At 34.7% G+C, this 27,649-nt stretch overlaps 1 protein-coding gene across 1 annotated transcript in view; it reads left to right on the top strand.

The window, feature by feature from the left end:
• LOC125172503 (sodium channel protein type 2 subunit alpha-like) overlaps positions 1-27,649 on the top strand; it is an 87,879-nt gene that overhangs the window by 38,070 nt on the left and 22,160 nt on the right. Inside the window, exons 14-18 of the mRNA XM_047870696.1 lie at positions 848-1,086; positions 7,580-7,753; positions 10,683-11,039; positions 14,975-15,454; positions 25,295-25,415. Of these exons, the coding sequence (XP_047726652.1) occupies positions 848-1,086; positions 7,580-7,753; positions 10,683-11,039; positions 14,975-15,454; positions 25,295-25,415 (1,371 nt within the window). The remainder of the gene's footprint in view (positions 1-847; positions 1,087-7,579; positions 7,754-10,682; positions 11,040-14,974; positions 15,455-25,294; positions 25,416-27,649) is intronic.

Genomic DNA, 27,649 nt, shown 5'->3' with positions numbered 1-27,649 from the left:
TCTTCTCTCTCCTATTTTTTAGTTGAAATGCTTCTTGAAACCATTGTACCTTTTTCTTAAATAATGTATTTTGATATGAAATTTTATAGGCTTGATACGATAATTACACATTTTAATACATTAAAATAAACTCACACCATGAAAATTTATGAGTTCTACATATGTTCCACCGAAAATCCTCTTGTATTTTACCAGTAGCACATAAGTCCCAGTTGAAACATTGATTTGTGCTAACAGTGAGTATCCCAGTTCCTTAAGGTACATATTTTCTCTTCTTTTGTGCCCTCTAGTTAAATAATGAAATATAGAGAAAAACAATCTTGATGAGTTCAGTATGCAAGTCTGTATTTACAAGGCTTATCTGGAAACTTTTTAACTAAGACTGGTGACACTGACAAAAATATCTCATTTTGCCTCAAAACACATACCTAATCCAAGAAACTGAGATTCAGTATGATAACTGATAAAGATTTTAAGACATCTCCTGAGAAGGATTCTTTGATAACATATATGCATCTGGCTCTATCTGGAGCATGGATGAGCTTAACCCAAGTCCTACCCATTAGTTTTGGATATCCTTGAAGATAATTTTCAGACAGTTTAATATTGCAGATAGAATCTTAGAAATTCTGTTTAGCCAAAATAGATTTGGAAAGTTCACTAGCCTTTTTGTGGCCATGTTTTCTACAGCAAAACCACGATAGGTGAAACCTGTTCCACAATCAGATTAACCCATTAAGGCCTTTTGACAACTTTAGATTTCTAAAAATTCACTTTCAATTTAAACCAAATGCTGCTCAATAGAAAGTAAGCAGTTTTCATGAGTATTGTAACTTTTTTTTTCCAGAACTTGAAGAATCCAGACAGAAATGCCCACCCTGCTGGTACAAATTTGCTAACATGTGTTTGATTTGGGATTGCTGTAAACCATGGTTAAAGGTGAAACATCTCGTCAACCTGGTTGTGATGGACCCATTTGTTGACCTGGCCATCACCATCTGCATTGTCTTAAATACTCTTTTCATGGCCATGGAGCATTATCCTATGACGGAGCAATTCAGCAGCGTGCTGTCAGTTGGAAACCTGGTAAGACTCACTGAGGGTTCCTCTTCCCACTGAAAGAGTTCATGATTGCTTTAAGGAATTTCATATATCGCCCTCAAGTTAAATATGAATTAATTGGCCATGTAAACCTGGACAGCAGAAGTTTAACATCCCTTTTTCAACAACAAAAAATATATTGCTACAGTTAAGGAGTGGGAAAGAATTGAAAATTTTATGTACAATTTGATTTAGAATTAAATTTAAATTGCCCATCCATTAGAAAGATTATTATAGGGCATCTGGTTGGCTTAGTTGGTTAAGCATCCCACTCTTGGTTTCAGCTCAGGTCATCCTCTCCTGGTTTGTGAGTTCGAGCCCCATGTCAGGCTCTGTGCTGCTGGTGCAGAGCCTGCTTGGGATTCTCTCTCTCCTCCTCTCTCTCTCTGCTTCTCTCTGTCTCTCTCTGTCTCTCTCTCTCTCAAAATAAATAAATGAATTTAAAAAGAAAAATGATTATGAATTACAGAGGACATTGGTCTATGATAACAAGATTCTGTGTATTTCTCAGGTATTTGGAATAGATTCTTAAGAACATGACTACATTTGTCAATCAAACTGTAAAATATACCAAGTTAGATAATTTTGAAATATAATTTATAAACACCTGAAGATGAATTCTTTTGGGAGGAAATATCACATAGAGATTATTATTTCTGTGTGAATTTTTCCCATAAATTTAAGAATTTATAATGATGAATTTTTGCATACATTTTCACTTAAAAATTTGTGTTAACATTCACTGGCTATATGGTAGAGGGATAGAAAGGAAAGTGATCTTCCACTGAGAAACAAAATGAGGGCACCTGGGTGGCTCAGTCTGTTAAGCATCCGACTTTGGCTCAGGTCATGATCTCACAGTTCCTAAGTTCAAGCCCCATGTCGGGATCTCTGCTGTCAGTGCAGAGCCCACTTCGGATCCTCTGTCCCCCTCCATCTGCCCCTCCCCCCACTCACTCTCACTCTCTTCCTCTCTCTCCCTCTCTCTCTCTCAAAACTAAGTAAACATTAAAAACAATAAACAAAATGAATAAATTCAGGCAACAAAAATATATTGATACCAATGTAAGTGGCTTAAGTTCTCATGCACCTCCCAACCTGAGAAATGAAATTTACATGAGCTCCCTCTTTCTAGGTTCCCATAAATTCAGTCCTAAGGTAGATACTATGATTGTCTGTATTTTACAGTTGGGGCAACTGTACCCATGAGAAATTGGCAGAACAATGGGAGGTCTGAACACTATATCAGAGACTCTGAAAGCTATTTCAGAGACTCCTACAAACTGTGGTCAGAAATCATAGAACTGGAGGGTAGGAAAGGACAGTAACATTACCTAGTCCAAATTTTCACCTATATAAGAACCTCTACAACATTATTTCTAAAAAATGAGAAATGGATGAAAGAAACTTTATGGAGGTGGATATTAGGAAACAACTCAAATGGGAATAAGCAAAAATAAAGGGAATTCATTACCTCAAGTAGCTAATGTCCATTTGGGCACAGCTCCATGTTTTAACCTATCTAGATTCTGGTTCTCCAGCAATGTCATTGGGAGTCATTTTCTGACCCTACTTCTTCCCAATATGTTTCCTTCATCTCTGGCTGGGTATTCTATTGATGGCAGCATTCTACCAACTTTCATCTTACACCTGAGCAGAAGGATCGTGCTTCCTAAGTAGTTACTTTAACAAAGGTCTAAGAGTAGAATATTGTTGGCCTGGTTGTAGTTACACGACTATTTCTAAGCCAGTCAGTTACTCTGATTCTAGAGTTAGAATACCCTATTTGAGCACACCAGTACCATTTCTTATCACTGAAGACAGAGTAAATGAGTGGATTATAAAGAGAAAAAAAAATCCAAATCTGACATTTCTAGGAGAGTAGATGCTGGAAAGACAAAAATAACAAATGGACAATTCAAAGTGGAACTTGTCTTTATGTGTTAAGGAAGGCAAGAATTGCATTTTGAGATGAATCATGGAATAGTGGAAAATATATGGACAGGATACACATTCTTCTCAAGATGTATGAAACATTACCCAGGATAGGTTATATGTTAGGTTATAAAATAAACCACAATAAACTTAAAAAGATTGAAATCATACAAAATACTTTTCTGACAAAAATGGAATTAAATTAGGAATCAATGAAAAATGGAGTGCCTGGGCGGCTCAGTCGTTTTAAGTGTTCAACTCTTGATTTCAGCTAGGTCATGATCTCACAGTTCTGTGAGATCAGGCCCTGCGTTGGTCTCCACACTGATAGCACGGAGCCTACTTGGGATTCTCTCTCTCTCTGCCCCTCCCCCTCTCACGCTGCCTCTCTGTCTCTCTCTTTCTCAAAATAAATACATAAACATTTTAAAAGATGACTCTTTAAAAAGATCAGCAGACCGGGGCGCCTGGGTGGCGCAGTCGGTTAAGCGTCCGACATCAGCCAGGTCACGATCTCGCTGTCCGTGAGTTCGAGCCCCGCGTCAGGCTCTGGGCTGATGGCTCAGAGCCTGGAGCCTGTTTCTGATTCTGTGTCTCCCTCTCTCTCTGCCCCTCCCCCGTTCATGCTCTGTCTCTCTCTGTCCCAAAAATAAATAAAAAATGTTGAAAAAAAAAAAAAATTTAAAAAAAAAAAAAAAAAATCAGCAGAGGGGCGCCTGAGTGGCTCAGTCGGTTAAGCGGCCGACTTCGGCTCAGGTCATGATCTCTCGGTCCGAGAGTTCGAGCCCCGCGTCGGGCTCTGTGCTGACAGCTCAGAGCCTGGAGCATGTTTCAGATTCTGTGTCTCCCTCTCTCTGACCCTCCCCTGTTCATGCTCTGTCTCTCCCTGTCTCAAAAATAAATAAAACGTTAAAAAAAAATTTTTTTTAATAAAAATAAAAAGATCAGCAGAAATGATAAATCTTCACCTAGACTTATAAAAAAAGTCAGGAATGGGGTCCCTGGGAGGCTCAGTCAGTTATGCATCAAACTTCAGCTCAGGTCATGATCTCACAGTTCATGAGTTTGAGCCCCATGTCTGTGAATTTGAGCCCTGCATCTTAGCTGGCAGTACAAAGCCTGGAGCCTGCTTCAGATTCTGTGTCTCCCTCTCTCCCTTTGCCTTCCCCCACTTGCACTCTGTTTCTCTCTCTCTCTCTCTCTCTCTCTCTCTCTCTCTCTCTCTTTCTCTCAAAAATAAATAAACATTAAAAAATTTTTAATAAAAATTTAAAATAAATCAGGAATGAATAGGGGACATCACTATGGGCCTTACATAAACAAAAGTTTAAGGAATACTATGAATAATTTATTCCAACAAATTAATAGCCTACATGAAATGGAAAAATTCCTAGAAAGTAACAAACTACTGAAACTAAGTCAAGAAGAAATAGAAAATCTGAAAAAACCTGTAGTAAGTAAAAATTGGATTAGAAAAAAAAAAAAAAAAAAAACTATTCCTACAAGGATAGCCTAGGCCCAGATAGTTTTATTGGTGAATTCTATCAAATTTTTAAAGAATTAACACCAATCCTTTGCAAACAGTTCCAAAAAATAGAATAAAAAGGGACACCTCACAACAGAGTTTAGAATTTGAAGCCAACCAAGATAGAGAAACTGAACAAACACTTCAAGCTTTTCTTTGAAACCCCACATGGGCTGTACTTCAGAAGTAAAGACTATGCCGAAGAATTAGAATTCAGCTAGGACAAAGAATAAACCAAAATCATTCTGCCCTAATCAAATATAAAACATAGCTACCATAAATTCCAGGTGGCCAACCTGTAACCTAATTGCTTGATAAAACAAAAATCATTGTTTTTCAGAGGAAAATAATTGATCAGAATTCTCTACAACACATCACATCACATAAAAAATTGCATGATATGTGAAGGAAATAGGAAAATGTGTCTTAGTTGAGAGGAAAAAAACACTCAATAGAAATAGATCCAGAAATGACTGAATTGCTAGCATCAACATAAAAGGACTTTAGAGGAGCTATTATAAATGTGTTTAATGCTCTGAAGGAAGTAAATGGTCATAAAGAATAAACAGATGGAGAGTATGAGCAGGAAAAAATGAAAACTATAATGAACAATTATCTAGACATTTTAGAACTAAAAAGAAAAAATCTTAAAATGAAAAATTCATTTGATGGGTTTTTTAAAAAGCAGACAGTGGAAGAAAGGGTTGCTAAACTGAAGCAAATCAATAGAATGATCCAATTTGAATGGCAGAGAAAAACCAAAACGAAAAGTATACTGAGTCTTCCTAATCTGCAAAATAACATCAAATGGTCTAATATTTGCATAATGGAGACCCAGAAGGAGAAGGGTGAAGAGTAGAACAAAACAAATATTTGAAAAAGCAATGGCCAAAAATTTTTCAAAATTGGTGGCAAATATTAATTTAGACATTTTGAAATTAAATTATAAAATTTCAGTGAACATCAGCAAGGATAAATTTAAACTACATTGGGCAAATCTTAGTCAAGCTGCTGAAAATAAAAGAAACTTTTAGAAACAGCCAGAAGACTTGGGCTGATATCTCATCAGAAATAATTCAGTCCATGAGAAAATGGCCTGATGAAAGAAAGAAAAAAAGAAAAAGTTAACTTATTATTCTGCAGTGAAATTATCCATCAAAAGCTAATGTGAAATGACTTTAACATGAACAAAAACAGAGAAGTTGTGCCAGAATTATGCTACAAGACATGCCAAAGGAAGTTAGTTCTTCAGGCTGAAGGAGAAAAGCATATTAGATGGAAAATTGAATCTGGGAATGATGGTCACGCAAAATTTAAAAATGTAGGCAAATAGAAAAGACTGTCTTTTTTCCTTAATTTCTTTAAAAGACAGCTGATTTTTTAAAGCAAGAGTTTACAGTGTATGTAAGTGTAAAATATATGAAAAGATTAGCACATATGATTGGGTGGCAAAAAGATTGCTTAGAAAAGAAACAAAAAGTGTTACACAGTATTTAATACCTGTAGAATATGCGAACAACGGAGGTCTACTCAACAATAAAAGGAGAATAAGCTGGTAATGCCTGCATGGATGAATTTCAACCTGAAGTATTCGAGAGATATTTGGAAAAGTCAGTCAGACTGTCAGGTTTCTGAGATAGTCACCAAGTTTGAGAGTGAGTTCATTTACTGAGTTAGTATCAAAAGAGAAGCAAGATTGTGCAGAGAAAATTTTAAGGTGAATTTTGGATCTGTTGAATTTGAGATACCTGTAAAATAGCCATTCAATGAAAGTATTGAATAAACAAGTGGGTATATATTTCTGGACCTCAGGAGATGTGCTTGATGGAAAAATAAATCTCAAAGTGTAAACTTATTGTAAAAGGAAAATTAGAGTAAGAATTTCCAGGACAGAGAGACCTCTGAAGAAATCCAATATCGAATAATTTGTTAGAAGAAAAGCAACTGAGAAGTGTCCAGGGAGGTGTGGATCACTGAAGCCAGGAACAGAAAATATTTTAAAGAACAAGGAACAGTAAACAATGTGAAAAAACTTCTGAAGAGGTAAGCAAGATAACTGCAAAATTTTCAATTGAATTTAGCAACGGTGATGTTGGTGGCTATGTTGGTGAAATTGGTTAAAGCAGGTGGTGTTGACTGATATGTTGTAAAGTTGAAGAAATGGAACTACTGAGTATAGACAAATACCCAACCTCTTAAAGAAGTTGGGCCATGAGGAGAGGATGTATAGGGGGTAGCTAACAGGGGAAGTAGAATGCAAGGAGAGTTTCTTTGATGATGCTGGTGGTAGAGAAGGACTGAGTGTCCGTTGCTCCCTATAAAATCCCAATTGGAAGCAGTCAGTAGCAAGAAGAGATTAAAACTACAGGTTAATTGAGAAGGTGAATTCTTTGAGAAGACCAAAGGAGACACAGAACACAGGCAGAGAAATTAGAGCAAAGCATGGGTTTGGATATAAGTAGTTAGGTAGATGGAACACTGAGAAAGTTCAGGTTGGCTGACCTCTGTTACCTCTCTGTGACGCAGAAGTACTGAGAGTGAAAGATAAGGAAACAGTTGAAGACATGTGGAGGAGAAAGGTTGAAATAGTTGTAGAGTAAGGAAATAGAGAATGGAGAATGCTGCTTCTTTTTGGTCAGGAAAATAGTTTTTATTTTTAGTATTCTTACCATCAGTAGGGCTGGTGGTGACCATGTTTATTACAGCTAATGTGAAATATTCTTAGCACAAGACAGAGCCGAGCAGTTGACCATAATGATTTAACTGAACCTTTCATGTAAGATAACTAAAATGACAATATTAATTTTATTGTCTTAATTCATGTACTCCTCATCACTTAATAAGCCTTAAATATAATAAACAGTTAAATATTGATTTGAGTACAGACCATTTGAGGTTACTGATTTGTTGGACCTAAACCAATTTTTAAAATTTGTAATTGGATTGTGGTCTGTTGGGAGACAATAATTATTAGTGTTTTCAAGAGTATTCACTTGTATAATAACATTTCTCATTTAGGTCTTCACTGGGATCTTCACAGCAGAAATGTTTCTGAAGATAATTGCCATGGATCCATATTATTACTTTCAAGAGGGCTGGAATATTTTTGATGGCTTAATCGTGAGCCTTAGTTTAATGGAGCTCGGTTTGGCAAACGTGGAAGGATTGTCAGTTCTCCGATCATTTCGGCTGGTAAATTAACTGGGAGTATCCGTAATGTTTTTATAATTAATATAATCAGACATCACTCTTATCTAGTAAGAATTATAGGATTTCCCACAGTTATAATATTATTTGAATACATTTAAAAACAAACTGGATTTCTCCACAATCAGAGAGTACTCTGATCTTTATCAGAGCTTTCATGGATAGATGAAGTTCATTCAAATGAACAGCCAACAGCTCTGTCTTTAGTGATTGAATGGCAGGGCTAATGGGGAGGGAGAAAAAAAAAATGCTTCATATATAAATCCAAATCACAATTTAAAAAAAAAAAAAAAAAAGGGGGCGCCTGGGTGGCGCAGTCGGTTAAGCGTCCGACTTCAGCCAGGTCACGATCTCGCGGTCTGTGAGTTCGAGCCCCGCGTGGGGCTCTGGGCTGATGGCTCAGAGCCTGGAGCCTGTTTCCGATTCTGTCTCCCTCTCTCTCTGCCCCTCCCCGGTTCATGCTCTGTCTCTCTCTGTCCCAAAAATAAATGTTGAAAAAAAAATTAAAAAAAAAAAATAAATCCAAATCACAATTAAACAACACAATATTCATCTTTCAGTTATATGGAGTTAGCCATTCATAAGGCTTGGCTGAGATTTAGGACGAGCCACCTTTCTCTCAGAGGCTCAAGAATTATGGACTTGCCCACTTTGCCCCCATAGAAGTCAAGACTTGAGACTGGGTAGAGTAGACAAGAGAAGATGATAGAGCTTCCCATGCATTTGCCCCTTCAGCCAACCAGGAAGTCACCAAATCCAGTCTCTAAGAAGAGTTGCCTATATTATGTTTTATTAATTTTAAACAAAGTCTTTTATTTGATCTTTATATTCATCAGTTCACGAATCTTTTAAATTAAGAGACAAAATACCACTTGGCACATTTCCATTTCAAGTGTGATACATTTTATCATGCTATTACTTTGAGTTGGCTCTTTTTGTGATTTACTTTCAAATAACAGAGGTTGTATATAATTTGTAAAGACAAGTTCCTATCGGTAACTTATCTTAATGGTGATGTTCAAGAGTTTGCTGTGAAGTCTTTTGAGAATTCCCTTACTGCCTTCAAAGATCAAATTTGAGTTGAGATCCTTACAGCTAAGGTCCTTACCTAGTCGTCTAGATAGCTATGGATCTAATTTGAACCTAGAAGGATGCCAAACAACAACAGAAATGATTAGAAATGATTGTATAACAAGTAGTATGGGCAAGTACTTTAAAAAGTGTTTAGTAAATCTTTGTGATGATTGTGATTCAGTTTGGGGAAGTAGGAAGTGATAGGAAATAATATCATTAGTGTTTTGCTTAGTATGTAGGCTCTTTTGCATTAATTATTCCCTGGCAATAAATTAAACATTTTGATGCTTATATTTTGTTTCTTTGGATCACTTATATGCCATTAAATAACGCACTACTCCTGGCCTGACATTTCCTGAAACATCAGAAATGAAACACTGCTTCAGTTGAACTATAAATGGTACTTTAGAGGATTCCATGAGCTAATAATACAACCAAAATGTCAAGTACAGTGGTGTAAGCCATTTACACACTATAATGAGTTGATTTATTAAGTCACTAAAGACATAAGAGTTGACAAAATATATATTTTTCCTTAAGTCCAAGTATTTCTTATTCAAATAAAGTAGTTCGAGTAATCCCCCCTTATCTGTGGGGATATGTTTCAAGACCCCCTGAAAATGTAGATAGTACTGAACCCTATATATACTGTTTTTTCCTATACATACACACCTGTGGTAAAATTTAATTTATAAATTAAGCACAGTAAGAGATTAACAATAATAAGTAATAATAAAACAGAACAATTACAACAATATACTCTTAATAAAAGTTATGTGAGGGGCACCTGGGTGGCTCAGTCGGTTAAGCGGCCGACTTCAGCTCAGGTCATGATCTCGCAGTCAGTCCATGAGTTCGAGCCCCGCGTCGGGCTCTGTGCTGACAGCTCAGAACCTGGAGCCTGTTTCAGATTCTGTGTCTCCCTCTCTCTGACCCTCCCCTGTTCATGCTCTGTCTCTCCCTGTCTCAAAAATAAATAAAACGTTTAAAAAAATTAAAAACAAAAAAAGTTATGTGAATGTGGTCACTCTTTCTCAAAATATCTTACTGTATTGTACTCACCCTCTTCTAGTGATGATATGAGGTGACAAAGTGCCTATGTGATGAGATTAAGTGAAGTGAATGACGTGGGCATTGTGACAAACTGTTAGGCCACTATTAACCTTCTAACAATATGTCAGGAGAGGGATCATCTGCCTCCAGACCATGGTTGACTGTGGGAAACTGAAACCACAGAAAGTGAAAACGCAATTAAGGGCAAGGGGATTACGGTGTAATAAATCTCCTATAAAATACAGCCTGATGTTACAGCCAACTAAAGATAACAGCAAGATTAAAGCAATCTAAAGATTTAAAGAAATTAGTTGGTTTTTCTCTTGTACCTTGTATAATTTGTGTTAACTTTATCTGTACCTGTGCATCTCAAGTACACTACAAAATGTATCTACTTTGGGCTTTTAAGTAATGACAGCCTCCACTTCTTTGAAACAGTTTCTGCTAATTAATCACCATCAATCTTAGATATATCAGTTTCCCATAGAAAAACAAAAAGAATATTACATATGCTTATGTAAGATTCTGGAAATTTTGGTGTATCTTATTATTAAAATGCCATTAAGAACTGTATAATTTAATTGTTTTATTTACAAAATAGTCTATTTTAGAATGAAAAATAATGCATGGTATTAAATAACTGATACATTTGCTAGATAATAGTTTGACACACAAATAACCCACCACCCTACAATTAAGACAGTTATGCTGTAGATTTTCCCTGTAAATAAATTTACAGATTCTTTAGAAGGCAGGGCAGTAATAGCCTTCTTGCTCTTGTTTCCAGCTCCGAGTTTTCAAGTTGGCAAAATCCTGGCCCACCCTGAATATGCTGATAAAGATCATTGGCAATTCTGTGGGGGCTCTAGGTAATCTCACCTTGGTGTTGGCCATCATCGTCTTCATTTTTGCCGTGGTCGGCATGCAGCTCTTTGGTAAGAGCTACAAAGAATGTGTCTGCAAGATTTCCAATGATTGTGAGCTCCCACGCTGGCACATGCATGACTTCTTCCACTCTTTCCTGATTGTGTTCCGCGTACTGTGTGGAGAGTGGATCGAAACCATGTGGGACTGTATGGAAGTCGCTGGCCAAACCATGTGCCTTACTGTCTTCATGATGGTCATGGTGATTGGAAACCTGGTGGTATGTAGTAAAAATATTTTCCTTATTTTCGGTAAAAGACAATGTAACCATAAAAATTATGTTCAACAGATGAATGTTTTATGTTTTTGGCCTTTTTAAAATCAATCCTCAATTATTCATTATTGCAGGAACCAGGTATGGTTTAGACTATGGAGACCCACATAAGTCTTCTTTAACTATTTGTTTATTCTTTGTTTTTAACTTTTTCCAGTTTTATTGAGACATAATTGGCATATAACATAAACTCTTAAAATACCTTTTGAATCAAAGTTGTTCTTCTTCACTATACCTCTTACTATTCCATGGAGAGAGCCATTTCTGGCTTTTACCTTTCAGTTCTTGTGTTAAAGCATGGATGTGTTACTAAGAATAGTCACTCATTTTATTTATAAGTATCAACAACAGTATCACTTGAAAATGTTTCATATTCAGTTCCCCTACAAATTGGAGGTAAAAATTAATGATGATCTCAATCCATTAAACACGCATAAGTTATTTGGTACTTAGAAACTATAGTGTTGACAAGTAACATTGACTCAAAAATCACTTACCATGTCTATATCCAATGAACCATTCTCAACACATCTTTACTGTTCCTGGAGGCATGGAAAAGCTGATAAAAAGATATGTATGACACAGTGATATGACTTACTCAAACAGGATTAAAATAGAAAGTATCTAACACATGTCAAAAATGTAAAAACAAAGTACCATGTATCAAGTTCACTAAGTGGAAACATTGCTTTACAATGGCAAGGATAATCAAGGAAGGCTTTGTCAAGGAGTTGAACCTGAATTATTTTTAATTAAGATGTAAGATTAGGTTGTTAGGAAGAAAAGTAGACTGTCCCAAACCAAGCAACAGTGGACCCAGTGGATGGAGAAGAGAAAACAATAGACTTAATGAGGGTGTCAGGTTCTTCTACTTTAAATATTAAGTAATTATACTGCGTTTCATGATTAAGTCCCAATCCAGAGGCATAGAACAAGGACTGACATAACCAATATTTTAAAGTATATAATTTATAGACTTAATTTCCTTTCACATAAAAGTAACCTCCAGTTCCCCAAAGGAAGAAGAAAAGGCTAACAGTTATCATTTATTTATATTCATTTGCAGATTTCAACCTCCTCAATATTGGGTCAGATAATTCAGACCTATTCTTGAAGTAACAAAAAACATGAGCAGTGTGCAATCCAGAAATTTGAACTGTGACTTAAAATGACAAATATTTATTATCTCTAGTTTCTGTGGGTCATACATTTGGGAGCAGCTAAACTGGGTGGTTCTGACTCGGGGTCTGTCATAAGGTTGTTGTTGGCTAGAGACCCAGTTGTCTTGACTGAAGCTGAAAGATCAGCTTCCAAGAAGGCTCCATCTCTTAGTTATTGGCAGGAAATCCCAGTTACTTATTGGCTGTTGGCACAAAGTCCCAGTTCCTCTCCACATGGACCTTTCAATAGGATTGTTGAGTATCTTCATGACATGGCAGCTGGCTTCTCCCATAGCAGGTGACATGAGAAAGAGGGCGAGGAGAAGCTTTCTTTGTGTTCTGATCTTGAGGTCATACACTGTCCCTCTGCCATGTTGTATTCATCAGAGCTAGTCACTAAGAAGAACTCAACTTAAGAAGGAATTGGGCTTTAACTTTTGAGTAGAGGAGTATCAAATAATTTGTAGGTATATTTTATAGCCACCACAATCCCCAGTACAACTTGCTTGCTTTCAGAGAAGTATAAGATTGCATAGTACAGAAACAGATAGTCCTAGGATTATATAGAACAGAAATAAAAGTCATAAGTTTGTATTATAGATTTAATTTGATTTCAAATATATGTGTATATACAGATGGGTATCCCATATAAATTATTAATTTACTGAAATAAGACAAATCTGACATGTAATTGTACAGAAGATTCAAGTTGAGAAGAGAATTTCAGAAGTATTTATACCTATGATGACATTTCATATAAACATATATTACTATATATGAATAAAGAGATATAGTCTATAAAATAATCATTTCCATCTACATACATAAATTTAAATCCTGTACCTTTAAGGAAAAAATTAAAGGCTCTCCTTTCTTTTTTTACCATCAGCTTTAAAAGTTTCTTCTTTTGTCATATCCTGGATATATTTCTGGAGTAACTAAGGTAGTAATAATATCTGTCATGTTTGCCACCAGTAAGGAAATGTGTTCAGATTACATTTGCTTAAACAAGGCAGAATGACTTGATGCACTGCCTCCTATAATTTTTACTTTTCATCCTCACTAAAGAGAAAAAAGTCCCCCAAAGGCGAACTGATAGAACGCCATTTGAACTCACATAAACTTCTTATGGTGTTCCACCACAGGTGTCAGGAATCATTGTGATGCCTGGTCCAAAGGCAAGACAGAGGTGGGGCCACAGACTGCCCCACCCTCCTAACAAGAAACGGGAGTGGGCCATATATAGCTATAACGGTACTCTGTAACATTTTCTCAGTACTTTGAAGAGAAAATACAAGTTGGATCTCACTCTGGAGAGTTGATTGATACATATCAAGAAAAAATGTCCTAATAGACAAAGACAGTTCATTAATAAACCTTCAGAAATCAAATCTAGAAAACAATTATGACACCAAAATTCACTTTTATTATGGATAAAAACCAAAATGTAGCATTTTTTTCTTTCATCTATCTTTCATCCAAGTAATAAATCCAAAAGCAAAGCACATTAAAATATAACTTTATTGGTAAATTCTTGAAGTAAAGGAGTAGGCCTTAGTATGAATATCAGCAGCCATGGTGTAGCCATTGAGAGATGTCAAGATAGACTCACAGCTTATCTGAAGTCGTTATTGGATCTTACAAATTTTTACATTTCTTACTACCATTGGTTGTACTAACGTGTAACTGGATATCAAAGGAGTTGTAGGCCTTATTAGCTTATTGGAAAGGTAGGAATGGACCAAGGATGCTGCCTCCTTTTCATTGTAGTTTTCCTTGAAATCTTTTCTAGGACTCATCTTCTTTATTATTTACATTTTGTCTTTGGCTCCCTTTACTACTATATCCTTTTTTTACTCTATATGCTTGAGTAATCAGAGACTCATAAACATTATCAATCAAATCCTGGAAAAAACTTACAGCTTGGCCTTGTCCCATCTGAATACGCTATCCCTTAGTAAATTATACTTGTTGAGTACGTAAATAGGTTTATAGTCACTAATCTTTTTACTCTCTCATACCAGATGGGCTTATTTTTGGAGACTCAAGTTACAGATTAATTAGTAATCTTGTTCAAGGTAATACCTTGATTCCACCATCATAAGTCGATGTTAACATCATTATTATCATATAATAACTATTTTGTATAGTATTTCAGCCATTTTATAGATCTAGTGACCAAGATTTTCTGAATCAAAACTGTGGCTTTTGATTTAGCGATAGTTATATATTTTTTTCTAATTTGGTAAGTTATCTACGTGCAAAAATTGGTACAAACACATAAAAATAAAATCATGTTTATGGAATCATCTTTGGTTTTAGGAATAAAATTATAATAAATTATCAGTGTCCTGGAAAATCCAGGTCACATGGGGAAAATACTTAGCATCCCAAATAAAACTTTTTTTTTCCTTATTCACTGTATGGTTATCTAGATAACTAAGATTTCTCCTTTGGAACTGAACTTCATTTAGAAGTTTCATATAATAGTGGTTTCAGTAATTTTGCAATGACTGAAAAGGAAATAGTGTTAACAGTATTGCTTGATATTGGCCAGGTATTTATTCCATTCACCTTTTCCAGAATAGTTTATCATAAACTAAAAGGAATACCTATAGTAAAAAAAAAAAATGAGATGTAAGAGTAATTTTGGAAAATTTATAGTTAAGAGCAACTGAAACAACACAATGTTTTGATCACCTATTTTCCTGTTGTGTTCAGGTTCTGAACCTCTTCCTGGCCTTGCTCTTGAGTTCGTTCAGTTCTGACAACCTTGCCGCCACTGATGATGATAATGAAATGAACAATCTCCAGATTGCTGTGGGAAGGATGCAGAAAGGAATTGATTATGTTAAGAGAAAACTACGTGAATTTATTCAGAAAGCCTTTGTTAGAAAGCAAAAGGCTTTAGATGAAATTAAACCTCTTGAAGATCTAAATAACAAAAAAGACAGCTGTATTTCCAACCATACCACTATAGAAATAGGCAAAGATCTCAATTATCTCAAAGATGGAAATGGAACTACCAGTGGCATAGGCAGCAGTGTCGAAAAATATGTTGTGGATGAAAGTGATTATATGTCATTCATAAACAATCCCAGCCTCACTGTGACTGTACCAATTGCTGTCGGAGAGTCCGACTTTGAAAATTTAAATACTGAAGAATTCAGCAGTGAGTCAGATATGGAGGAAAGCAAAGAGGTAGGAATTTTTAAATAAAAAGATGTTTTGACATAATGTATGCTTTAAACTATGAGACTACTTTAAGGTTATGTTTCATCTCTGTAAGAAAATAGAAAATGTCTATTGATACCCTTTCTTTGGCAAAGTTGGTGATAGATAAGTTGATGACAGATTAAAATGTAGCTAGACAAATGGTATGCTGACTCATTTTCTCAAATATTCACCATTTTGGATTCTTAATAATATGAATATGCAGACTAATATGAATTTTTCTAATTTAAAAAAATAATCTTAGATTTGTGAAAGTGCCTTCATTTATTCACTTTCTTCCTTGTAATTCTCCCACAATGGTGTTTTTTGGTACATACTAGAAAAATACTTGGCGAGAGGGCAGTTCTAATTCTCACTTGGCTTTTATGAAACACTTCTTAAAATGTGATCTTACTTAGTTTGCACAGATATTTTTATTTATGAAAAATCTGATTGGGATCTTGACTTGATATTTACATATAGGTTCATGTTTCTGAAGTAAATGTTTTTTTAAGGAAGTGAAGGTAGTGATGAAGAATCATGCTGAAAGTGTGTTTAACCTTACTGAACCAGTGCATGGTGTCTACACAAACAATATGCCATGATACATTAGAGAATGTAAAATTCTGAACTTACCAATTTATATTAAGCATCTTGGCAGTTTAAAGTATTCTTTGATTTCCTAGAAGAGTATGAGTACCAGAGTGTGCTTTTAGTTTGTTTATAGGTTAATAAGCACAGGGTTGAGAATAAAGAGAAGAAAGAATTTAAACCCTTAGTGTTTAATTGTTTAACCATACTAAAATGAAAACAGAATTCCCAGTGATTAAAGCTTGAGTAAACATAAAAATAACAGCCAAAAACAAAGATTCATCCTTTCTTGCCATTTGAATTGATTGACAGAGAAGAGAAAGACCTCTAGTACTGTCTTCATTCTAAGAAAGATAGATAACTGGGGAGTTTGAGGCCCTGAAGGATAAACTTTAAGTAGCATAACAGTCACAAAAATTAGACATTAGTTAATAAAATTATGAACAAAAATATATTTCTATGAAGGAAACCTTAGCTATTTCCATCAGTATTTGCATGTGGATCACGTAAAATCACTGAAGAATATGCTATTTTTCATTCTTTCTTGCTTATAAGACAGGTAGTACTGCTAATTCAGTCATTAGGTAGAAGTAGATGTTAAACATGAAATCCAGAGAAAATTTAAATATAGGTAGTAAAATTAACATGTAAGTAACAATGCCATAGCTCCTAGTTTCACAAAATAAGTGATGAGATTCAAGGGAAAACTTTGTAGCCTGAGGCAACAAATTGCTATAACTGGTTGGACTCAGATGTTTACTAATAAGGTCATTATTTTTAAATTTAACAATAACCATATGTATATATTAATAAAATTTGGGGTAAGCATAGTTGGTTGGATTATGCTGAAGGAAAGGGTGGGGCCTAATTTCTGGTATTGTATATTACCAGAAATTGAGGTCAGCATTTAGAAAATAGAATTGGGTCATTAAATTTTACTGTATATTCCCCTCTTGTTATCTTGACATCATACCAAATGCTCAACATTTCCCTTACAGTAAGGGAAGTCAATTTTTCCTTTTATGTATGTTTAATTTTAGGGTGTCATATAAACTAAGAAGAAATTATGAAGAGTCAAATGTTAAAGCCACCAGTCAGTTTAAACTTTTGGCTAAGTTTGAATATCTTGACAGCGAGTCTTCTTAATTTTCAGAAATTTTAAAGCCTCAGGCTTCTCCAAAAGAGCGTATATTCATGTCTCACCTCAAACCATTATGTTCAACATAGGAGGAATGTCCAGTCAGGTGGGGTGTATAGTAGGAAAATGGAAGCTCTCTTTCCAGTCACCGTTAAGCTTTTCCATTTGTTTTCTGTTTGAATTAAGTATTCCAAAATAATATATGTGAAGTCAGTACTTTGGAATTGGAGGAAGAGACTGATCTGCCGGTTGGAAATAGAATTATTGTATTGCCTTAGCTGTGGAGTCCTCTTGATTCCTTCCCACCATAGAGATTGTTACCTGGTTGTTAAGTTTTATTACTTGAGAAATTTTCGATTCTGTCTTTATATCAAACTTGCTAAATACAAACTAATGAAAGATTCAGTCGTTAGATAGAAGTAGTCTGGGAAGAGAAATGTGCAGGTTTTCAACTTTGGTATCTAACCTAGTAGCTCTACACTAGAAACTAAACGAGATTTGAGAGAATTATCCAAGAATTCCAAATATTCCTACCTGAAATCTCTGTTTAGTGTTCTGTCTTCTAATTATTTTTGTCTGGTCATTTTCTTAACTGGTGGGATGGGGTTGTGCTGTTAAATATCACATGTATAGTAGTAAGAAATGGTATGAAGTTTATGGATTTCTTTTCTAAATAATTTTTTTAAATTAAGGGGGAAAATGGGGCACTTTAAAAAATCTTTGGAATGCCTAGGTGAATCCCTTTTTATAGGACAGATGAACCAAGTAGACTCGGAGGTTGTTTAGGAGTTTGAACTAAATCCTCTTTGATGTCTTTGACAAAGCTGTGTGATTCCTTGATAGCTTTTTGTATTTTCTCTATGGCGTATACAATGTTATAATCATGTATACTTGAACTCAACGTTATTTGGCTGTATTTAATGTAATTCCTTTCATAGTTTGTGATTTCGAATGATTGATTTGTCTTTTAGTGTTTTAATAATGTTGAAGCCATGCTTGAATGATTATTTTTCAAAGTGAAATTTACTAGTGTAATATAGTGACCTTCACTGCTTACCATTCTTACTTCTCACAGGGGTAAAACCAAGCTGGAGCCATCAAGAGTGCAGCTCTGGTGTTTTTTAACCAGACAGAGGCTCGTGCCATCACTTTTACCCAGGTTACCCAAGCAAGTTGTACATATATAACTATAATCAGTTTCTAAATGAATTTTGACTGGCCTGCATGTTACTCAGCTACATTCCTTGCCCATCCATTGGCAGTAAAATAAAAATATGCACAGCTGCTCTTATGCTGAGTCATATAAAGCATGGTCAGGCAAGTCTGGCAACCCTAACTTTAAAAGAAATGATTTAGTTGCTAATCTTCTTACATAGATTTTAATAGAAACTATATTCAGTGAAAAGTAAAAGTGCATGCCTTAATGGATTATTTAGTTTCCATTTAATGCTACGGTTTTGAACGTGCTAAGGGCTTATAGGAGAAATGTAGGTGCTCTTTGAAAAACTTGCAGAAAAGCTTTCTCTCCCCTGTTTTTTTTTTAATATAGCCTCAGTGGGTGTACTTTGTTCGTAATTTTTGTTCAGTGTCATATTAAATTTTTCTGAAGGGTAATCTGCAAATCAAAGCAATTCCTTATTCACGTGCAAACTGCCTAAAAGGTATTTTAATGTGACAATAATGTAAATGAATTGGAATGTTTCTATTTTGGCTGCTAGCAGCATGGGTATAATTTTTATCTGCTTCATTTTAAAGAAAATGGCATTGCTTTATTTAGCAATTGACCAAAGTGTTTTAAATTTAGAATATGATTCCCTGGGAGATTCTGTTGATATTTACCCCTAAAACTCCTAAGACTGAAAGAAAAGGAAATAAATGCCTTTTGTACACCAAAAAAAATTTAAAAGTAAGATGATCATCTTTTAGGTGATGTGTTCATCCGAAAATAGATCTGGAATCCAACTTCTTCATTCTGTTGTTCCTCTGTCCTTTTCGGTTCTTTTTTCCCCCTCTATTTCACCCAAACCTGCTGGGAAACTTTCTCCTGAAGAATATTATTTAAATATATCATGCACTGCAAACTCTTATATAGGTAGAGAATCATTGTGAGCTCTTTCAGTGTTTTGGAATGATAGGACCTTCCTTGTCATGTGACCATGGCAATGAGTATAACCCTCTTTGGGGTCCATTAGGTGGACCTTTGCATTTCCTAATGTTGAAATCATAGTTTTGTGCTCAAATATGTTAACAAAATTGCTTAGTGCAATTTTATTATTTTTCCAGAAATATTAATTAAATATTTTGTCATTTAGGTGCAGTTTCCTATTCTGCCATTAACTTTAGAACAAACCTACCATAAGCATATTTGGCTCTTTGGAAAGGAGCAATGATTATGTCATTCTTGTAGCATTCTTTTATACATTGGAACAAAATATTCAGTCTTTGGCACTCTAGACTCATGGAAGGTAATGCTTTAAATATTGGAGGAATGATGTGACATGGGATCCAAGAGATGTAGTTGCTCACAATGAAACACAGATACACATATACACAGAGACTAGAGAGATTTTTTTTTTGTCCTATAATGTATTCATTCTTCAGGAAAATGTGGGATTTGACTCCTTATGATAATGGCTTGTTTTTCCCAGTTTCTTGGGAAAAGGGAAGGTTAGTTTCCTTATTTTCTGACTATCCCATTCATCAAGTTCTTATATAAACAGGCATACAAGGAAAGTGATAATCAGATATATTACCTATTGGTTTATTTAGGAGATTTAACTGGAGTACGTATGGTGGAACACAAAGTAGGCAGAAACCAGTTTAAATTGACTCCATTTATTCTTAGCTCTCACATTATTATCATTTTCAATTTCCTTGAATATGTCTCTTATCCTCTCTCAGGAAACATTGTCTGCTCCCTAAAAAAAGTATCCTAGTTTCCAGTTCAAGGGGTGGGAAGAGGGAAAAAGAGGGTGTGAGAGAGGTCTGGGGGGATAGGTACAGTAAGAACCCATGTATTATTTTCTCCTGGAGAATATTTAGTCCTCAAGGGAAAGTTTTCCAGTAGGATAGTAATTAAGGGAGAAAAAGGCTCTTAATGCCCTTCATGTAAAAACAAAATGGGCCAAACGTGTGTGTCTTTGGGGCACTCTATATCTGTTGAGGGGTAGGCCAGCATGATATAAGGGTTACTTTTGCCACACCAAGAAGGATATTTAAAATCCAATTTATGGTTTAGAAAATTGTGTAATGTATCCTTTATAAAGACAAAAATAATCTCTGGGTAATGTAGTATAATGCTAATGATACTTTTGATTTTGCCATCTTCCTCATTAAGACAACAACGTCCCTTTTTGGTATTAAGGTGCCACTTTGGCCTTAAGCTTATTCCAAAGCAAGAACGATTATAACTTTCATGAAAGTGTCATAATAGTGTTAAGGTTTGTCACAGAAAATAACCCAGAGCTCCTTAAATATAAATTCTAATTAAGATCCATGTGGAACAAAGGATCGCCGTTTTTGGGGGCCAAAATCTTTAAATATGAAATGTTTGATTTAAGCTATGTTTGAGGCTATTTCTTTCTCTAAAATCCCAATTCCTTTCATTGAATCAGAGTAGAATATACATCTTTTTCTAAATTATATACAATCTTACTAATTATATTTTCTTAAAAATGTATCTCAATTTTATAATGAGAAACAAGTGTGCCTATGAAAAAATAGCAAGTTTTCTCTCCCTTTTTCTGTTGTGATTTTTTTAAGTTTTTTATTTATTTATTTTGAGAGAGAGAGAGAGAGAGAGAGAGAGAGCAGAGGAGGGACAGAGAAAAAGAAGGAGAGAATCCCAAGCAAGTTCCACCCTGTCAGCACAGAACCAGACATGGGGCTCAGTCTCATGAACCGTGAGATCATGACTTGAGCAGAAATCAGGAGTCAGTTGTTAACCAACTGAGCCACCCAGGTGCCCCGTGATTAATTATTTTTAAAAGTAATTTTACTTTCTGAAAGAAAGACTAGTAGTTTGGCACACCAATGTTTAATAGTAATTTATCAATGATATGGAAAGTAAAAGAGATATAATGTTTAAAAATACAAAATGCAGTATTATGTACTTTGATATTTATTTATTAGATAATTTAGCAAAATATGATTCTGTCCAGCTTAACTCCTACAAAAATACAGAAGATTTTCAATGGGAAGAGCCCTGTAATATGAGGTTTTCATTAAAATAAATGTTCAAGTACTATTTCCACCTGAAAGTAAATTATTGCCTATGCTACTCATAGCAAGTAACGATTGGCTATTCCTGTTTGATCTCTTTGATCCTGATATTAGAGTACATCACATTTTGTTTAAATGTAACTAGGCAGGGTATCCTAATAATACTATTCAGTTCATTTATTTCCTGAAAAATAAGAACAAAAAATAAAAAGGGAACCTAAACAACCAAATTTTACAAGTTTTAATATAAAACTTGTCAAGTATAGAACTTGAAAGTATAGAACTGGTTCTATTCCTAGCCAATTCATATTCTGGTCTCTTACTCATATGGCATTTTGCAGTAGATGATGCCTAGTTTGGAGCATTTAAAAGCAATTTTTATTTGAAAATTCTTAAGTACATGAGTTCTAATCATTCCATATAATGATGTATATTTGACAGTTCTATTTAATGAATTTGTACCATAGTTAGGATTTATTGTAATTATGACCATATCTGAAGCTGAAGAGTTTTATAGTCTTAGTTTGGTTCCTTTCATTTTTATGGACTCTTTACACATTTTAACTGTTAGTCAACATACTTTATATTATGATATTTGCCTCTTACGTAATTTTAAGAAAGCCATTGAATTGATGTTATCAAGAAAGACTTTATAAATCACAGTTTCTTGCCTACATCTCAGTACTATTGTTGAAAGAAAACTTTTTGTTCATTTAATATTCCAATGAGTATTTAGTTCTACTCTACACTAATACTTATAAGAATGTAAATATAAATTGAACTAATACTAATTTCATAGTCATGAAACTTAGGAATCAGTAATATCACAAGCACTATCTTGAACCTACAACATTTAAGTATGTATCACGTCTACTAAATATTTTACATTGATAAAGGTTGGTTTTCCTTATGAATCATCAAAATATTCTCTAGAAAATTCTGATAAAATGGGGTACAGAAGATGTAGAGTCCAGCTACTGACTCACTATAACTTTTGGCAAGATAATCAAAGCCACATTTCTTTCTCTAAATAGACTCTGGATTGGTTGAAGTTGAGGAATAATGTACAGTTTAGATTCTTTATTTGTAAGCCAGGTGAAGTAATGCATGTGACGGGTGGACCCCATGCTGGTCCACATCAGAGGGAAGATGGAGAAGGATGAGATTGCCTCTCCTTAAAAAGGTTCCGTTCACCAGTGGGACTGCAGATCCACTTACATCGTCGAGTCAAAAGAAGGAAAACATTATCAGAATGATTCAGTATTAGTTTACTAATTCCAGAGTTAAACTATAGTTTCTTCATATACACATTTTAGGCCTGAATAATTGAAAGCCTGATGTTGAGACAGCACTCCTAATTCTAAAAGTTGCTGGCCATTATTTACACAATTCAGAATCTTAAAGGATTTGTGTTATTCTGCACATAAGTGTGAATATTATTTGTATTCCCTTGATGTGAAAGTATTTACTAGGAGATGTCAGAAGTAGTTACTGACAGAATAAAAGAGTCCATGCACTGTTTATTTATTCATTTATGCAACAAACATCTATTAAACACAAACATTGGTGATAGGTACTAGGGACACAAAAATGGCAAAAGTAGTATCTTTGCTTCAGACGATTATGTCTGGTTATATACATCTTCTAGAGACAAAACACTTTCATGTTGCACTTATGAAAAACTAGTAACCTGACCTTTAAATACACAAATATTTAGTTCAGTAAAAAGATGTTACTTCTATATCAGTACTAAGGAACTGCACTAAATGAAAGAAGTGATAGTTTATGTTACAGGGATCCTCTGAAACATTTCAAACCAAGATCCACTGGAATTTATCTGATGACTTCTTCCAATCACTGTCAAGACCTAATCTTCATTTTGTTATGGAGAAGTCTATTCATTCATTCATTTTTTAAACAATACTTATTGAGTACCTGTGACATACCCAGCACTAATGTAGACAGCAGTACAGTCACTCACTCATGTGTGGAGTACCCTGAATATGGATCTTCCTTTTTCCCTTGGGCTCATCCCTAGGTCTTTCCCCAGTCTGTATTTACAGTGTTATCCTTTTTCCTAAAAGGAATGTATTCCATTTCTTATTGTGGGCTGTCTGTAGTTAGATCAGTTCTGACTAAGCTTCAGTTTTTCTGATTATCTATGTCATGTTTCAACATCTTACAAATGATAAGATCAGTATCTTTAGGTCCCTAATACGTAACAATTTTATGTGAATCAGATGGATTGGAATGAGACAATAATTTGGTCATTTCTTAGTCAATTGTATATAAACAGAACTATACTTATCAAAGCCAAAAGACAAAGATAGGAAATTATATGCAGTGTAAAGAATTAAAATATGTGCAATAAATATTCCCACTTTGCCATGTCATCTTAAACCAAAATATATTCCAATTGTAAGGACAAAGATATCATGATTATCTGTTTAGTATTGTGACACATTTGGTGAGCAGAAAAAGAATTCAACAAATTTCAAGCATTTTATAATATATAATACTTGATTTAATGTTTTGGTCAAATTAAAAAACAATCCTGAAACAGTTCTAAGAAGATAGACTCACATCTAATATTTATGCTTCTATCATTGATATTGTTAAATTACACAAAAGCATTTTCAATCTCATATGTATCACATGTAAGTAGTTGTAATTCATGAGCATCGCCATGCCAAGAAAATATTTTGTATAAAGAAAATTATTTTCATAAATTAAAGGAACCATCTTCCTGGGGCAAATCCATATAATCCTTAGCTCAAATATGAGTAGAGTATCTCTAGTACTGACTACAATACCCATTTTATAGTAATTTAACATACTTCAATGTGCATTTTATCATGTGCTTACCTCATCCCCTTTATAAAGTAGCTCTTATCAGCTCAGCCATTTCCTAATGTTATGCACTAATGGTAATAACATTGTAACAGGTCCGAGAATGCTATGGCCCAAACTACTCTGATTCCATGTGGCACTCATACCTGGCCCTGTGTCATTCCTGCAGCATTTTAAGACCAGATTAAAGACTGGGATACCTTCCTTTATGCTGATCCTTTGAACACCCTAACCTGACTAAAGTTTGGTGGATTTCAAGATTTAAAACAACTTCTTCCTATTATATTTTTCTTTTGGTGGTATTTGATGTAGCCTAAAGGAAACCAAAATGACTACCAGAGATTCATTTCTCCCTGTATTAACAGGACAGGTGAGAGTGCCAGAGTAACAAGTAGTTTCCAAATGCACAATGAAACTCAGGAGTGCATTGGCCAAAGAGAATGCAAAATACCAGCTCTTGCTATAAAGCTAACAATGTGCTGCTCTTTTCTGAGTAAAAAAACTATAGAATATATTTAATAACAACTAGTGGTATATGTTTTCATGTCAATGAAAAGTGGATAAATTTAGATTGTTGCTGTTTATGTGCATTTGATCAAATCTTTTCTGTATTTGACATGAAAATACACTTGTGCAGCTTTCGTTGGTTGGGTCACAATTTTAGAATAAAACAAACTATACCATTTGCAAGCTAATTTACAAAAGCAAGATCACAGATGACCATGTGACTCTGGTGGCTTACATAAGCTCTCTCCAGGATTTTGTTTCAGTATCTCTACATGTGTGCTTAATCAAAAATTACTTAAGTTGTTAGCACCATATTTTTAAAGAAAAAAAATCTGGTGTGGTGCTACCTCTAATCTTGTGACCCCCACCTCTACTAAAGCGGACTGGCATTATGTTTAAGATATTCTTAAATTACAGATCAAGGAAATGCATACAGAAGACTTGAGGGCACACCTTTTGAATTTTTATATTATAGATTAAAGAAAATATTTTAAAAGCTTTTCTGTGGAATTGATTTTCAGAAGCTAAATGCAACTAGTTCATCTGAAGGCAGCACAGTTGATATAGGAGCTCCCGCTGAGGGTGAGCAACCTGAGGTAGAACCCGAAGAATCCCTTGAACCTGAAGCCTGTTTCACAGAAGGTAAGTGGAACCATGCATATGAGCTCATTGGACCTCCCTTACCAGCCTCTCTCTCCACCCTCCAATCATTTATATCTATCTAGTAGCTGTTCATTTACTTGTTTGATTTTTTTCTTTTTCTGTATCAAAACAAAGATACGTTTTTGAAAGGTAAGATTTAGTTTATGTAATCAGACATGCTTATATTTGTGCATCCTGTTCAACTAAGAAATGCTCCTAAGTCTATGGGTGTTTTGGTAGCCTTCTAGAATATCTAATCAGGGAGAAAGCCAAATCAAACATATCTCTCTTTAGCTTTAAAAAAAAAAATTAAAGGAAACAAATTTTAAGTCAAAGAAGTAATTTATTGTGCACTGTTTTATCAGTTTACAATGGGTACTAATTGATAAGTATATATTTAAAACTGTCCATGATTAATGGTTACTTGCATCTGTCAAGGTCAATTTCTTATTAGTTCCGAATGTTAGCAGATAACAGATAATGAAGTGCCAAAATATATTGAGTTATATAATATGAGGCACCATGCCACTGGGGCATACCAAGAGGATTTTCTGAAAAAAGCTAAAATTATGTTATTTGAAGTATGAATCAGTTATTTTCTGAACAGTAATGCTATATATCAAACAGCCCAAAACTTCTTAGCATTTAACCAAAAAACATACTTTTGCTCACAAGTCCAAGGCCAGCTAGATGATTTTGCTGATCTTGGATAGGCTCTCTTCCAAACCTGAGGTCTTAGACGGACTGTTGGGCTGCCTTAGCTCCGCTCCACTCATCTCGTTCTCCACATAGTGGCCAGGTATGTTCTAGTGGTGAAGGCACAAGAACAAGAGAGGAAACCTGCCAAGGACTGGTCAAGCCTCCTCTTATGTCAGGTTTGCTCCTGTCCCGTTCACAAAAGCAAAGTTACCTGGCCAGTCCAGAGTGTGAGGGAATGCACCACCAATGATACAAAGAGGCAGAAAAATTAGTACAATAACACAAGATATGAAATTCTTCACCTTTCTTATATAAATTTCTATTGTAGGTACAGAAACGTTTCTCTAAAACCCTGGAAATCACTTCATGTTTAACTCACTTTTTAGTTAACAGCTATTTAATAATGCATGCCATGTCTTAGCCTCAAATCAATACTATATTGTAATTGCTTAAGTAAAAATTTGTTTTAAAAATAGTGACTGCCTCAAATTGTTACTAGTAATGCAATTTTGTTACAACTAATTCCAAATGTGTCTCATTTGGGTTATGCGCGCTTACATTAAGAACACTAAAACTAGAACGCCTGCCTGGTTCAGTTGGTTAAGCTTCTGAGTCTTGATTTTGGCTCATGGTCATGATCTCACAGTTCATGAGATAGAGCCCTGCATCAGGCTCTGCACTGACAGGGTGGGACCTGCCTGGGCTGCTCTCTCCTCTCTCTTTGGCTCTCTCGCCTCCACCCAGCTCCCACACCCCCATGCATGCATATGCGCATTCTCTCTCTCACAATAAATAAACATTAAAAAAAATAACATTAAAGCTATTTTAATTTAAACTTTAAGCTAATTTTTAGTATATGTAATTACACAGACATTAGAAATCACAATCTATGTTGGATTCTTTCAAGGTGTATTACAGAAGATTATGTTGCATATACCTATTGATTTGGGACTTATATGCATTGGTAAAAATAAATACTTAAATATTAATTGTCAATTTTTAAATAACTTCAGAGGGAGGGCTATTTGTTCAGCATACGTTATGAGGGAAGTCACCTTTTGCTATTTTTCTCCAAAAAGTCTGCATACGTTCCAGTGTTACTTCATTATGAAAAAAATATATGACTTCACAAAACATTCAATTATTGTGAAAATTCACAATAATTCAAGTGGTATTTCACAAACATAATTTCTGTGGCATTAGTTTTTACTCTTTACCAGACAATTAGCTTATTTTTTGAATTACAATATATGCATATATATTGCAATAATAAGGAAATAATATGTAATTATGGAATAATAACTATGATACTCTCCACATTTGTCATTTGTGAAGCTTAAAAACATTTAAATATGAAATATTATGAAATATGTTCTATATAGAATATAGAGTAACTTCACATTGTAGAAAATGATAAATAATATATAGATGCCCACCAACCAACGTTAACAATTTGAATACTGTTATCATATTTGCTTAAGACTTTTTATTTAAGAATAAAACAGATACAGACTAGACCCATTTTATTCTCCTTC

This window comes from Prionailurus viverrinus, chromosome C1 (genome assembly GCF_022837055.1).
Source record: "Prionailurus viverrinus isolate Anna chromosome C1, UM_Priviv_1.0, whole genome shotgun sequence".
NCBI lineage: Eukaryota > Metazoa > Chordata > Mammalia > Carnivora > Felidae > Prionailurus > Prionailurus viverrinus.
Note: the sequence above shows the minus strand (reverse complement) of the source record. Positions and strands in the feature narration are given on the sequence as shown.